This window comes from Bombina bombina, chromosome 6, assembly GCF_027579735.1.
Source record: "Bombina bombina isolate aBomBom1 chromosome 6, aBomBom1.pri, whole genome shotgun sequence".
NCBI lineage: Eukaryota > Metazoa > Chordata > Amphibia > Anura > Bombinatoridae > Bombina > Bombina bombina.
Genome location: NC_069504.1, coordinates 206,628,175 through 206,645,149, shown reverse-complemented (window position 1 = coordinate 206,645,149; position 16,975 = coordinate 206,628,175). Strand labels below are relative to the sequence as shown.

General features: G+C 38.5%; 1 protein-coding gene across 1 annotated transcript in view; it reads right to left on the bottom strand.

The window, feature by feature from the left end:
• Window positions 1-16,975, bottom strand: part of NRCAM (neuronal cell adhesion molecule) — a 334,348-nt gene that overhangs the window by 95,873 nt on the left and 221,500 nt on the right. The window contains exons 23-26 of the mRNA XM_053716724.1: window positions 10,876-11,080; window positions 8,501-8,623; window positions 1,124-1,300; window positions 766-801 (exon numbers count right to left, since the gene is read on the bottom strand). Coding sequence (XP_053572699.1) covers window positions 766-801; window positions 1,124-1,300; window positions 8,501-8,623; window positions 10,876-11,080 — 541 coding nt within the window. The remainder of the gene's footprint in view (window positions 1-765; window positions 802-1,123; window positions 1,301-8,500; window positions 8,624-10,875; window positions 11,081-16,975) is intronic.

Below are 16,975 nucleotides of genomic sequence, written 5' to 3'. Positions count from 1 at the left end.
AGAGGTGATATTATAGCGACTTTAAGTATTAAGGGGCTTAGTAAAGCTGAGGCTGGGAGTATTTTTCATTAACAGAAAAATTCAAGCACAAGGGGTCCTGATCTCAAGCTGAAGTGTAGTAGATTCAGGAGTCATTTGCGGAAGCAGAAAGGGTGACTGATTCATGGAATAAACTTCCACAAGAGCTGGTAATGACAAACACTGAGGGGGACTTTAAGAATGCCTGGGATAAGCATAAGGCTATTCTACCAACTAGATAAGTTTATACTTTAAGGAAATAATGGGCAAACTTGTTTGGCCTATGGCTCTTATCTGCCGTCAAAATCTGTGTTTCTATGTTTCTTGAACGTGTGCTTTCTTTCAATGACGTAGGCAGTATTACCTCATGGCTAATATCATCTGGTGCACCCCTTTGGGAAATATAAAGCTGTGGAGTTAGGAATATGTGGTGGAGTATGTAAAAAAAAGAAGAATATAAAATATAAATATATACTGTATATATATAATATATATATATATATACAGTATATATATATATATATATATATATATATATATATATACACACTATTTAGTGCAATGCTTGATTTTAGGTTTAAAGTTTATTGTAATTTTAAAATAGGCATCTGTTTTTAGCCTTTGTATATAAATATAGCCCATGAGCTGATTTTTATGTTAAGTGTTATCATTATTGCTAAGTAACACATTACGGTGCGTGCACGCTCACATATTTAGGAAAAAAAAACATGCAAAGATGAATTTTACCTTTGCCTGTACCCACAGCAGGTGGGAGAAAACCAGCTTTAAATAAAAACAGAAGGACACTGTATAAATTAGATATGACACATACATGCGTTATTACTAATAATAATATCACTAATATTTACTAATAACAACAAGAATAACCATGCTAACATTTTATAAAATTGGACAGTTTCAAATAAGAAAATAGTTTTTTCCCACTGAAATACTATAGTATAGACGGTGCCTTTTCTGAAATAAACTATCCATTGAAATGTTTAATGCTACATATATTTTGTTTCTTGAATAAGTTGTTGACATAACAGTAAAATGGTCAATCAGATATACATTGGTGCTCTGTATTGGTACATACCCATCTTACCTTCATCCATAACCGTAACTGCTTCTTCAGTAATTTGGCTTCCGGGTCCCTTAGAAGTATGGGCATAAAAATAAAATTTGTAGCGAGTGCTGTAGCTTAACTTGGTTAAAACTAAACTTGATTCATTTGCAGGGATAGTGATCTCCACCGGAGGACCTAATTCATGGGTGCTGTTTACTGGAATTTAAAGAAAAACAATAACAGTTAATTACGAAGCAAATAATATAGTATAACGTTTATTTATACAGATACACCATGGTTTGTAAATACCATAGATAAATATAGCGCATAATGTTCACATGAAGTCTGGTTCAGGATCACTAAGATAGATAAGGTGACTAGGAAGCTGCACAGATATTATATTAAAGCCCAGTAAGCACATGTGTGCTCTGAATGGTCTTAGCCAGTCAATGAGGGGGATACACATAGCATACGTACATATGCCACTGCACATTTCATTTTTAACAATTATGTACCTAAAAGCGCAACACTACCACCTCATGCATGCACCTAGTGTAATCTTGGAGCTTGGCAGGAGTTGATTGGTGCATGGCACTATGCACAAGTTTGCCTATCAAATAAGTACACATACTTGGCTATCAGAGGTTCACAGATTATAACCAATCCCAGTACTAAAGCAGACTTTTTTTTTTTTTAAAAAACAGAATTTATGCTTACCTGATAAATTACTTTCTCCAACGGTGTGTCCGGTCCACGGCGTCATCCTTACTTGTGGGATATTCTCTTCCCCAACAGGAAATGGCAAAGAGTCCCAGCAAAGCTGGTCACATGATCCCTCCTAGGCTCCGCCCACCCCAGTCATTCGACCGACGGACAGGAGGAAATATATATAGGAGAAACCATATGATACCGTGGTGACTGTAGTTAGAGAAAATAATTAATCAGACCTGATTAAAAAACCAGGGCGGGCCGTGGACCGGACACACCGTTGGAGAAAGTAATTTATCAGGTAAGCATAAATTCTGTTTTCTCCAACATTGGTGTGTCCAGTCCACGGCGTCATCCTTACTTGTGGGAACCAATACCAAAGCTTTAGGACACGGATGAAGGGAGGGAGCAAATCAGGTCACCTAAACGGAAGGAACCACAGCTTGCAAAACCTTTCTCCCAAAAATAGCCTCCGAAGAAGCAAAAGTATCAAATTTGTAAAATTTGGCAAAAGTGTGCAGTGAAGACCAAGTCGCTGCCTTACATATCTGGTCAACAGAAGCCTCGTTCTTGAAGGCCCATGTGGAAGCCACAGCCCTAGTGGAGTGAGCAGTGATTCTTTCAGGAGGCTGCCGTCCGGCAGTCTCATAAGCCAATCGGATGATGCTTTTAAACCAAAAGGAAAGAGAGGTAGAAGTCGCTTTTTGACCTCTCCTTTTACCAGAATAAACAACAAACAAGGAAGATGTTTGTCTGAAATCTTTAGTAGCCTCTAAATAGAACTTTAGAGCACGGACAACGTCCAAATTGTGTAACAAACGTTCCTTCTTTGAAACTGGATTCGGACACAAAGAAGGTACAACTATCTCCTGGTTAATATTTTTGTTAGAAACAACTTTAGGAAGAAAACCAGGCTTAGTACGCAAAACCACCTTATCTGCATGGAACACCAGATAAGGAGGAGAACACTGCAGAGCAGATAACTCTGAAACTCTTCTAGCAGAAGAAATTGCAACCAAAAACAAAACTTTCCAAGATAGTAACTTAATATCTATGGAATGTAAGGGTTCAAACGGAACCCCTTGAAGAACTGAAAGAACTCGATTTAGACTCCAGGGAGGAGTCAAAGGTCTGTAAACAGGCTTGATCCTAACCAGAGCCTGAACAAATGCTTGAACATCTGGCACAGCTGCCAGTCTTTTGTGTAGTAAGACAGATAAAGCAGAGATCTGTCCCTTTAGGGAACTTGCAGATAATCCTTTCTCCAAACCTTCTTGAAGAAAGGAGAGAATCTTAGGAATTTTTATCTTATTCCATGGGAATCCTTTGGATTCACACCAACAGATATATTTTTTCCATATTTTATGGTAAATTTTTCTAGTTACAGGTTTTCTGGTCTGAACCAGAGTATCTATCACCGAATCTGAAAACCCACGCTTTGATAGAATCAAGCGTTCAATCTCCAAGCCGTCAGTTGGAGGGAGACCAGATTTGGGTGTTCGAATGGACCTTGAACAAGAAGGTCCTGTCTCAAAGGTAGCTTCCATGGTGAAGCCGATGACATATTCACCAGGTCTGCATACCAAGTCCTGCGTGGCCACGCAGGAGCTATCAAGATCACAGAGGCCCTCTCCTGATTGATCCTGGCTACCAGCCTGGGAATGAGAGGAAACGGTGGGAATACGTAAGCTAGGTTGAAAGTCCAAGGTGCTACTAGTGCATCTACTAGAGTCGCCTTGGGATCCCTGGATCTGGACCCGTAGCAAGGAACCTTGAAGTTCTGACGAGACGCCATCAGATCCATGTCTGGAATGCCCCATAATTGAGTTATTTGGGCAAAGATTTCCGGATGGAGTTCCCACTCCCCCGGATGAAATGTCTGACGACTCAGAAAATCCGCTTCCCAATTTTCCACTCCTGGGATGTGGATCGCAGACAAGTGGCAGGAGTGATCCTCCGCCCATTGAATTATTTTGGTCACTTCTTTCATCGCCAGGGAACTCTTTGTTCCCCCTTGATGATTGATATAAGCAACAGTCGTCATGTTGTCTGATTGGAACCTTATGAATTTGGCCTTTGCTAGTTGAGGCCAAGCTCTGAGAGCATTGAATATCGCTCTCAGTTCCAGAATGTTTATCGGGAGAAAAGACTCTTCCCGAGACCAAAGACCCTGAGCTTTCAGGGATTCCCAGACCGCACCCCAGCCCACTAGACTGGCGTCGGTCGTGACAATGACCCACTCTGGCCTGCGGAAGCTCATTCCCTGGGACAGATGGTCCAGGGTCAGCCACCAACGGAGTGAATCTCTGATCTTTTGATCTACTTGAATCATTGGAGACAAGTCTGTATAATCCCCATTCCACTGTTTGAGCATGCACAGTTGTAATGGTCTTAGATGAATTTGTGCAAAAGGAACTATGTCCATTGTTGCAACCATCAATCCTATTACTTCCATGCACTGCGCTATGGAAGGACGAGGAACAGAATGAAGCACTTGACAAGAGCTTAGAAGTTTTGATTTTCTGACCTCTGTCAGAAAAATCCTCATTTCTAAGGAATCTATTATTGTTCCCAAGAAGGGAACTCTTGTTGACGGGGACAGAGAACTCTTTTCTTTGTTCACCTTCCATCCGTGAGATGTGAGAAAGGCTAGAACGATGTCCGTATGAGCCTTTGCCTTTGACAGGGACGACGCTTGTATTAGAATGTCGTCCAAGTAAGGTACTACTGCCCTTGGTCTTAGAACCGCTAGAAGGGACCCTAGCACCTTTGTGAAAATCCTTGGAGCAGTGGCTAATCCGAATGGAAGAGCCACAAACTGGTAATGTTTGTCCAGAAAAGCGAACCTTAGGAACTGATGATGTTCCTTGTGGATAGGGATATGTAGGTACGCATCCTTTAGATCCACGGTAGTCATAAATTGACTTTCCTGGATGGTGGGTAGAATCGTTCGAATAGTTTCCATTTTGAACGATGGTACCCTGAGAAATTTGTTTAGGATCTTCAAATCCAAAATTGGTCTGAACGTTCCCTCTTTTTTGGGAACTACGAACAGATTGGAATAAAATCCCATTCCTTGTTCCTTTATTGGAACTGGGTGTATCACTCCCATCTTTAACAGGTCTTCTACACAATGTAAGAATGCCTGTCTCTTTATTTGGTTTGAGGATAAGTGAGACTTGTGGAACCTTCCCCTTGGGGGTAGTTCCTTGAATTCCAGGAGATAACCTTGAGAAACTATTTCTAGCGCCCAAGGATCCTGAACATCTCTTGCCCAAGCCTGAGCAAAGAGAGAGAGTCTACCCCCCACCAGATCCGGTCCCGGATCGGGGGCTACTCCTTCATGCTGTCTTGTTAGCAGTGGCAGGCTTCTTGGCCTGCTTACCTTTGTTCCAGCCTTGCATTGGTTTCCAGGCTGGTTTGGGTTGTGAGGCATTACCCTCTTGCTTAGAGGATGCAGAATTAGAGGCTGGTCCATTTCTGCGAAAGGGACGAAAATTAGGCTTATTTTTAGCCTTAAAAGACCTATCCTGTGGAAGGGCGTGGCCCTTTCCCCCAGTGATGTCTGAAATAATCTCTTTCAAATCAGGTCCAAATAAAGTTTTACCTTTGAAAGGAATGTTAAGTAATTTTGTCTTGGATGACACATCCGCTGACCAAGACTTTAGCCAAAGCGCTCTACGCGCCACAATAGCAAACCCTGAATTTTTCGCCGCTAATTTTGCTAATTGCAAAGCGGCATCTAAAATAAAAGAGTTAGCCAATTTAAGTGCGTGAACTCTGTCCATAACCTCCTCATATGGAGTTTCTCTACTGAGCAACTTTTCTAATTCCTCGAACCAGAACCACGCTGCCGTAGTGACAGGAACAATGCATGAAATTGGTTGTAGAAGGTAGCCTTTCTGTACAAAAATCTTTTTAAGCAAACCTTCCAATTTTTTATCCATAGGATCTTTGAAAGCACAACTATCTTCGATAGGAATAGTAGTGCGTTTGTAGAAACTGCCCCCTCGACCTTGGGGACTGTCTGCCATAAGTCCCTTCTGGGGTCGACCATAGGAAATAATTTCTTAAATATAGGGGGAGGAACAAAAGGTATGCCGGGCTTTTCCCACTCTTTATTTACTATGTCCGCCACCCGCTTGGGTATAGGAAAAGCGTCGGGGGGCACCGGAACCTCTAGGAACCTGTCCATCTTGCATAATTTCTCTGGAATGACCAAATTGTCACAATCATCCAGAGTAGATAACACCTCCTTAAGCAGTGCGCGGAGATGTTCTAATTTAAATTTAAATGTCACAACATCAGGTTCAGCTTGATGAGAAATTTTTCCTGAATCTGAAATTTCTCCCTCAGACAAAACCTCCCTCATGGCCCCTTCAGATTGGTGTGAGGGTATGACAGAACAATTATCATCAGCGTCCTCTTGCTCTTCAGTGTTTAAAACAGAGCAATCGCGCTTTCTCTGATAAGTAGGCATTTTGGATAAAAGATTTGCTATGGAGTTATCCATTACAGCCGTTAATTGTTGCATGGTAATAAGTATTGGCGCACTAGATGTACTAGGGGCCTCCTGCATGGGCAAAACTGGTGTAGACACAGTAGGAGATGATGTAGTATCATGTTTACTCCCCTCATTTGAGGAATCATCTTGGGCAATATCATTATTTGTGGCAGTACTGTCCTTACTTTGTTTGGACACTATGGCACAATTATCACATAAATTTAAATGGGGAGACACATTGGCTTTCATACATATAGAACATAGCTTATCTGAAGGTATAGACATGTTAAACAGGCTTAAACTTGTCAACAAAGCACAAAAAACGTTTTAAAATAACTGTCACTTTAAATTTCAAACAGAAAACACTTTATTACTGAATATGTGAAAAAGTATGAAGGAATTGTTCAAACACCACAGTGTCTTAAAGCCTTAAAAGTATTGCACACCAAATTTCAGAGCTTTAACCCTTAAAATAACGGAACCGGAGCCGTTTTTCAATTTAACCCCTATACAGTCCCAGATACAGTCTTTGCTAAGACCCAACCAAGCCCTGAGGGGAATACGATACCAAATGACGCCTTCTAAAAGCTTTTTCAGAGATTCTTAGATCCACACACATGCATCTGCATGCCCTGTTCTCAAAGAACAACTGCGCATTAATGGCGCGAAAATGAGGCTCAGTCTATGACTAGAAAGGCCCCCTGACATAAAAAGGTGTCCAATACAGTGCCTGCCGTTTTATAAACGTTCCCCAAGATTATAAATGTCAATTGTTAGCCTAAATTTGAATAATATGCACAAATAAAGCAATCGATTTAGCCCATAAAAATGTCTACCAGTTTTTTTTAGCCCATAATAAGCCCTTTATTCTGTTTGTTTTTGACTAAGAAAATGGCTTACCGGTCCCCATGAGGGGAAATGACAGCCTTCCAGCATTACACAGTCTTGTTAGAAATATGGCTAGTCATACCTTAAGCAGAAAAGTGTGCTAACTGTTTCCCCCAACTGAAGTTACTTCATCTCAACAGTCCTATGTGGAAACAGCAACCGATTTTAGTTACTGTCTGCTAAAATCATCTTCCTCTTACAAACAGAAATCTTCATCCTTTTCTGTTTCAGAGTAAATAGTACATACCAGCACTATTTTAAAATAACAAACACTTGATAGAAGAATAAAAACTACATTTAAACACCAAAAAACTCTTAACCATCTCCGTGGAGATGTTGCCTGTGCAACGGCAAAGAGAATGACTAGGGTGGGCGGAGCCTAGGAGGGATCATGTGACCAGCTTTGCTGGGACTCTTTGCCATTTCCTGTTGGGGAAGAGAATATCCCACAAGTAAGGATGACGCCGTGGACCGGACACACCAATGTTGGAGAAAATATAACTTTGTATTTATCAAAGTGAGATGCAATAGCATAAACTGCAATCTGCTTTTTAAAATGTATTATAGAACATTTTGTCCCTTTAATTTAATGCAAAACAATACTTAACAGTATAATAAACAGTGTTATTTTGTTTTAATGACTATCAAAAATATATTATAATTTAGGGATGTACCAAATATTTGTTTGATTGAATCATCAAAAGGTTGATTAAAATGAAGATGGTGGATTCCATAAAGCTCTGGTCGCTGCATTGATTTATTTTAGAAAACGTGGCATTTATGTTTGCCACGAAGGTCATCATCATAAAGCCCAGAGGAGACTGAACAAGTATAAGTGCAAATGCAGCAACATGACTTACTGGGCCCCAAGGCAAAGGCTGCAACGGGGCCCTCATTCCAACTCTGCCATTTCTGGCTGTTTAAAATCAGTAGGAGCTAAACCAGCACCATGTAGGAGCAAGAGCTTCTTTCCTACGAGTTGTAATTCTCCATTGGTGAGTCTGAGATATGCACTTGCAAAGACTTCTTGTACAAATGTTGTGGGAGGTTTTGCTGTACACCCACACTGTGATGGCCATCTTGTAAACCCTGCAGCCATATTTGTAAAGGCAAACCATACGCTTTCCTTACACTGTATGCCCTGTTTTGCAAAGGCGTCTTAGAGAGACCAATACTGATTGCAGGGCTTGATGGGACTCCATAGAGGTGCATTCTGAGACCCCTGTGGTAACCCCTGTGCAAACTAATATTACAGTATTTGGTGTATCCCAAGAATATAATATACTGATGGCAATTAAAAATTAATTTCTACTTACTTGGCTGATACTTCAATGTATATTCTGTCAGAATGCCATTTGGATGGATGGGCGGTCCCCATTCCAGAGTTAGGGAATCAAGTGTTGGATTTCTAATCTTCAAAAAAGCTGGTGCACTAGGAACTTTAAATAATAAAGGTATTAAAAGTTTAATACATTCCTTATGTTAAATATAATTAGAAAATGCATAACAAGGCAAAATTAATTGTTTACAAAAAAAGTAAATAATTTAATTAAATCAAGAAAATGCATTGTAAATTTCATGTAGGTGCAATTTGTAAATAAATGGAACACTTTATTAAACACCATACATAAATATCTTACCATACATTTATTTATTTGAACCATTATAAGCTGTGCTTATCAGTAATTTGTTTAGGACACATTTAAGGAAGCAAGTCAAATTGTGAATTCATTTAAATAATAATTTATTTGTTTCCTGAATATCAACAAAGTATATAAAAAATAATATAAAAATCATACTGTCAAAATGGAGTCATGAGTTTTTGCAACTCGCCACTAGAGGGAATATGTCCCTAGACTATTGAATTTCAGTGCAACACACCACTATGCAATAAGTAATCTGTTAATGTTTTCACTGCAATATCTTAATAAAATCCTATTTGTGAATAAATAGAAGAATTGTCTTTGAAAGTCATAAAAAACTAAATCTAGCCAGTATATAAAATCAGGTCAATCTAGGCTGCAAACCATTAATAATGCCTAAATGACTTGCATATAATCAAATGTTGCTTTACACACTTGTATAAGTTTATATTTAAACCATGTTTTTCATAAAAAATAAATGAATAAATACATTTAAAAAATCATGTTAATATTAAGTATATACTGATATGGTACCTGTTGTAATAACTGCTACTTATTTGCTTTAAAAGGACAGTAAACAACTTGAGGTTGCAATATAATCTGTTTAGTTATGCATAATGAAACAACTTTGCAGTATATTTTCATTATTTATTTTGCCCCATTTTGTGTAGTTAAGTTCTGAAGATTGAGCAATCTCTAATTCTTAGAACATCAAACACACACTGCTTATGTTGCAAGGCTAACCATGCTACATACATGTTCCTAAGTGGGTTTGTCAGATAATTACTGCAAAACAATTCATTTTATACTAACTTTATGAACGGGGCTAGCCTTAATGTCTATGGACTAAAGCCCACACTGCACACACAACACTATCACTGCACACAGAGCATATTCAATGCAAAGACAAAAACATCATCGCACACAACACTCTCAGAGCACACACAACAGCATCACTGCTGACACAGCCCCCTCACTGTCAATACATACATATCATCCTCACTGCACACATATCACCCACACTGCACACATATCACCCAAACTGCACACATGTCACCCACACTGCACACATGTCACCCACACTGCACACATGTCACTCTCAATGCACACATATCACCCAAGCTGCACACATATCACCCACACTGCACACATATCAACCACAATGCAAACATGTCACTCTCACTGCACACATATCACCCACACTGCACACGTATCACCCACACTGCACACATATAAACCACACTGCATACATGTCCCTCTCACTGCACACATATCACCCACACTGCACACATATCACCCACACTGCACACATGTCACTCTCAATGCACACATATAAACCACACTGCACACATGTCACTCTCACTGCACACATATCACCCACACTGCACACATATCACCCACACTGCACACATATCACCCACACTGCACACGTATCACTCTCACTGCACACATATCACTCTCAATGCACACATGTCACTCTCACTGCACACATATCACTCTCACCGAGCACATATCACCCACACTGCACACATATCACCCACAATGCACACATGTCACTCCCAGTGCACACATGTCACTCTCACTGAACACATATCACCCACAATGCACACATATCACCCATACTGCACACATATCACCCACACTGCACACATATCACCCACAATGCACACGTCACTCTCAATGCACACATATCACTCTCACTGAACACATATCACCCACAATGCGCACATATCACCCACAATGCACACATGTCACTCTCAATGCACACGTCACTCTCAATGCACACATATCACTCTCACTGAACACATATCACCCACACTGCGCACATATCACCCACACTGCACACATCACCCACACTGCACACACAACACCCTCACTTGTTACTTGAGGTGAGACTGATAAAAATAGTACAACAGCTTATAAATTATTTAAACTCATTACTACACCAATTAAATCCATTAGACGAAAATTGTTTGTAACAATTATGACATAACTGCCATTGTACTATATATTGTTCTCTATGACACCAACAACAAACTATATTTTACCTCCAGGTGGTGTCTCAAACTGTTCATCAGCACTCGGGGGACCTTCACCTTTACCATTAAACGCACGGATATGGAGCAGGTAGCGGCTATATGGATGTAAACCAGGGAGCATTCCATGAGTCCTGTTTCCAGTAAAAGTTAGATTATATTTTTCCACATGCCGTAGACTTCTCTTTATTGATTTTTTTACTTTCCAATAGTAGACCTAAAAGGTATTATTAAAAAACTAATTGTAAGTAAAATCTTGTTCAGCAATTACTGTCACAAACATTTACAGAAAATAACAGACACATTGTGTTGCAGTCAAGAAGATTTTTTTCCCCCCATAATTATGGATTTACAATAAACAAGTTGGCTTGGTTTGGTACTGTGACAATATAATTAATGTTTATTTCATTTTTAGAACACATTATAAGAGTAAACAAAATACGCATAGAAGACTTGATATTTTATTGTCACTTTTGGTAAGTTTGTTGCTGACAATATACTCAGGATTTTAGAATTGTAAGCTAATTAAATGCACACAGTAAGGGACAGATTACAAGTGGCACGCTATTTAGTGCTGTCGCTCGAGCGTTAACGTTGCCAGAAGTAAAGATGTTGTGCATGCAGATTACAAGTTAAAGGAAAACTTTTGCACGACGTGCACGAACTTCAGGACATCGAATATTGCGACCACACTAACTTTTTCTCCCCATAGACTTTAATGGAGAGTGCAGAACAAAACAACTAACACTCGCGCATTAACCTGACAGGAGTTATTAATGTTTCATATTCCAATGTTCTTTACATACAGGAAAATTATTGTTTGTTTTTAAATTAAAGGGACAGTCTACACCAGAATTTTTGTTGTTAAAAAAGATAAATAATCCCTTTATTACCCATTCCCCAGTTTTGCATAACCAACACAGTTATATTAATACACTTCTTAGTATCTTAGCCTCTGCAGACTGCCCCCTTATTTCAGTTTATTTGCCAGATTTGCACTTTAAGCCAATAAGTGCTGACTCCTAGGTAATTCAACAGGAGTGAGCAAAATGTTATCTATATGGCACACATGAACTAGCGCTGTCTAGCTGTGCAAAACTTTTACAGGCGGACAAGGCCTGCTTTTCGGGAGAACGGCTGAAATGCAGCTGTGAAGCTTTTTCCTCTGATGGCCACATAACATTTTGTCTTGAGAAAGGCCCAATGAAGGGCCGAAATGTCGACATTTGATCTATTATCAATAAAATATTTTGAAATAAACATGGACTGAGTTTAAATCCTGTGAGTGCCCTACCATGAGAAAGATTATATGTATTGCAACTGAGGATAGCACCCAGGTTATAGCAACACCGGAATTCTGGGTCGCTGGCTAATTTTATATATATATATATATATATATATATATATATATAAAACAAAAATATATTTTTTTCTCTAAGTGACGAACATTGGAATGTAAAATATGCGTAACGCTTCAGGTTGCACACTTTAGTTCCAGCACGATGTCGGGTTAGTGCACATGAAGAACTAATTATCTTGAGACACGTTATGTAAATATTAAATACAACATATTGAAAAAAAAATCTTAATAATTATTAAAGATACTGCAAAATATACAAATATATTCTATGGATTATTTTTAGAATATTTTAGTACATCTATAATTATTTACATTAATATTTTTCAATATTTTATATTTAATAAATACACCTTAATATAACTCATTTCGGGTTAGCGCACATTAAGAATTAGTTTACTCCTGTCGGGTTTGTGCACCACTTGTAATCTAGCCCTAAATGTCCACTTTTTAAGTTACATACGGCTAGATTTAGAGTTTTGTCGGTAACGACCCGCGTAGCTAACGCTGGCTTTTTTCTGGCCGCACCTTTAAAATAACTCTGGTATTGAGAGTCCACAGAAAGGCTGCGTTAGGCTCCAAAAAAGGAGCGTAGAGCATATTTAACGCAACTGCAACTCTCGATACCAGAGTTGCTTACGGACGCGGCCAGCCTCAAAAACGTGCTCGTGCACGATTCCCCCATAGGAAACAATGGGGCTGTTTGAGCTGAAAAAAAAACTAACACCTGCAAAAAAGCCGCGTTCAGCTCCTAACGCAGCCCCATTGTTTGCTATGGGGAAACACTTCCTACGTCTGCACCTAACACTCTAACATGTACCCCGAGTCTAAACACCCCTAACCTTACACTTATTAACCCCTATTCTGCCGCCCCCGCTATCGCTGACCCCTGCATATTATTTTTAACCCCTAATCTGCCGCTCCGTAAACCGCCGCTACTTACATTATCCCTATGTACCCCTAATCTGCTGCCCCTAACACCGCCGACCCCTATATTATATTTATTAACCCCTAATCTGCCCCCCACAACGTCGCCTCCACCTGCCTACACTTATTAACCCCTAATCTGCCGAGTGGACCGCACCGCTATTATTATAAAGTTATTAACCCCTAATCCGCCTCACTAACCCTATAATAAATAGTATTAACCCCTAATCTGCCCTCCCTAACATCGCCGACACCTAACTTCAATTATTAACCCCTAATCTGCCGACCGAATCTCGCCGCTATTCTAATAAATGGATTAGCCCCTAAAGCAAAGTCTAACCCTAACACTAACACCCCCCTAAGTTAAATATAATTTAAATCTAACGAAATAAATTAACTCTTATTAAATAAATTATTCCTATTTCAAGCTAAATACTTACCTGTAAAATAAACCCTAATATAGCTACAATATAACGAATAATTATATTGTAGCTATTTTAGGATTAATATTTATTTTACAGGTAACTTTGTATTTATTTTAACCAGGTACAATAGCTATTAAATAGTTAATAACTATTTAATAGCTAAAATAGTTAAAATAATAACAAAATTACCTGTAAAATAAATCCTAACCTAAGTTACAATTAAACCTAACACTACACTATCAATAAATTAATTAAATACAATTCCTACAAATATATACAATGAAATAAACTAACTAAAGTACAAAAAATAAAAAAGAACTAAGTTACAAAAAATAAAAAAATATTTACAAACATTAGAAATATAGTACAACAATTTTAAACTAATTACCTCTTCTTGCTCCGCTTGGATGAAGAATTTGGCTCGGCTGGGTGAAGACGACTCAAGGTAGGGAGATCTTCAGGGGCTTAGTGTTAGGTTTATTTAAGGGGGGTTTGGGTTAGATTAGGGGTATGTGGGTGGTGGGTTGTAATGTTGGGGGGGTATTGTATGTTTTTTTTTACAGGCAAAAGAGCTGAACTTCTTGGGGCATGCCTGTTCAGGGCTGGTAAGGTAAAAGAGCTTTGAACTTTAGTAATTTAGAATAGGGTAGGGCATTTTTTTATTTTGGGGGGCTTTGTTATTTTATTAGGGGGCTTAGAGTAGGTGTAATTAGTTTAAAATTGTTGTAATATATTTCTAATGTTTGTAAATATTTTTTTATTTTTTGTAACTTAGTTTTTTTTTATTTTTTGTACTTTAGTTATTTTATTTCATTGTATTTATTTGTAGGAATTGTATTTAATTTATTTATTGATAGTGTAGTGTTAGGTTTAATTGTAGATAATTATAGGTATTTTATTTAATTAATTTATTGATAGTGTAGTGTTAGGTTTAATTGTAACTTAGGTTAGGATTTATTTTACAGGTAAATTTGTAATTATTTTAACTATTTTAGCTATTAAATAGTTCTTAACTATTTAATAGCTATTGTACCTGGTTAAAATAAATACAAAGTTACCTGTAAAATAAATATTAATCCTAAAATAGCTATAATATAAATATAATTTATATTGTAGCTATATTAGGATTTATTTTACAGGTAAGTATTTAGCTTTAAATAGGAATAATTTATTTAATAAGAGTTAATTAATTTTGTTAGATTTAAATTATATTTAATTTAGGGGGGTGTTAGTGTTAGGGTTAGACTTAGCTTTAGGGGTTAATACATTTATTAGAATAGCGGTGAGCTCCAGTCGGCAGATTAGGGGTTAATAATTGAAGTTAGGTGTTGGCGATGTTAGGGAGGGCAGATTAGGGGTTAATACTATTTATTATAGGGTTAGTGAGGCGGATTAGGGGTTAATAACTTTATTATAGTAGCGGTGCGGTCCGCTCGGCAGATTAGGGGTTAATAAGTGTAGGCAGGTGGAGGCGACGTTGAGGGGGGCAGATTAGGGGTTAATAAATATAATATAGGGGTCGGCGGTGTTAGGGGCAGCAGATTAGGGGTACATAGCTATAATGTAGGTGGCGGCTCTTTGCGGTCGGCAGATTAGGGGTTAATTATTGTAGGTAGCTGGCTGCGACGTTGTGGGGGGCAGGTTAGGGGTTAATAAATATAATATAGGGGTCGGCGGTGTTAGGGGCAGCAGATTAGGGGTACATAGCTATAATGTAGGTGGCGGCTCTTTGCGGTCGGCAGATTAGGGGTTAATTATTGTAGGTAGCTGGCTGCGACGTTGTGGGGGGCAGGTTAGGGGTTAATAAATATAATATAGGGGTCGGCGGTGTTAGGGGCAGCAGATTAGGGGTACATAAGTATAACGTAGGTGGCGGTCGGCAGATTAGGGGTTAAAAAAATTTAATCGAGTGGCGGCGATGTGGGGGGACCTCGGTTTAGGGGTACATAGGTAGTTTATGGGTGTTAGTGTACTTTAGGGCACAGTAGTTAAGAGCTTTATGAACCGGCGTTAGCCCAGAAAGCTCTTAACTACTGACTTTTTTCTGCGGCTGGAGTTTTGTCGTTAGATTTCTAACGCTCACTTCAGACACGACTCTAAATACCGGAGTTAGAAAGATCCCATTGAAAAGATAGGATACGCAATTGACGTAAGGGGATCTGCGGTGTGGAAAAGTCGCGGCTGAAAAGTGAGCGTTAGACCCTTTTTTGAATGACTCCAAATACCGGCGGTAGCCTAAAACCAGCGTTAGGAGCCTCTAACGCTGGTTTTCACGGCTACCGCCAAACTCCAAATCTAGGCCTAATATTTTTATACAAAAGGAGGAAAATTGGCTACGCACTGCATTAAGGGGGAATTAAACCCACATTTTTTTCTTTCAAGATTCAGATAGAGAATACAATTTTAAACAACTTTCCATTTGATTTATATTATCCAATTTGCTTTGTTCACTTGGTATCCTTTGTTGAAAAGCATGCCCAGGAAGGCTCAGAAGCAGCTATGCACTACTGTGAGCTAGCTGCTGATTGGTGGTAGTACACATATGCCTGTTTTTATTGGTTCACCTGATGTGTTCAACTAGTTCCCAGTACTGCAGTGCTGGTCCTTCAGCAAAGAATACAAAGAGAATGAAGCAAATTTGACAAAAGTAAATTGAAAAGTTATTTAAAATTGTATGCTCTGTCTGAATTATGAAATAAGAAAATTTGGTTTCATGTCTCTTTAAAAGTATATTACTTTTATAAAAATAGTTTGAATATTGAAATTATCGCAATCAAATTGAGGAAAAAATAAATAAATACATTTAAAATATATATATATATATTAAATTTATAATTCTGTCCTTCAAATACCATCATTTCTGTTCTAGAATTCACCCCTCAACAAAGCATGGCATCAGATGCACAATAGTGACCAGCACAACTGTTGGCATGCTTGAAGCAGAAAAATCTTTTGTGTCAAAGAAGAAAGGAAGAGGAGATCTAGTAAACACTAGAAGCTTGAGAAAAGCCCACACTGAAATGTGTCAGCTGTCCTCTGGTCTTTGTCTTTGTTCCCAGTAATAATATGGGAGCTGGGCTTTGTGTCTCTAATTGACAAGCTTCCTCTTTCTTTCATGTATGTGTATTTCAAATGAATACAATTTCACATGAAAACAATGTTACTTACTTAGCCCAATTCCAATTAATGCAAGTTGCCTTCTAAAGTATATCACATAGGTTTATGCAACGTTTTCAAGTTCAAATACATTTCAAAACATCTGTTAACTTATCTATTTAACAGTTATTACATGCCCCAAACCATGCATGGGTAACAATCAACACCAGCTATTCAATTTAAACAGAAAACATATTTTCAGCTACTTTTTATTTATATTATATTCTTCCCCTTGGTACGTTTCTTT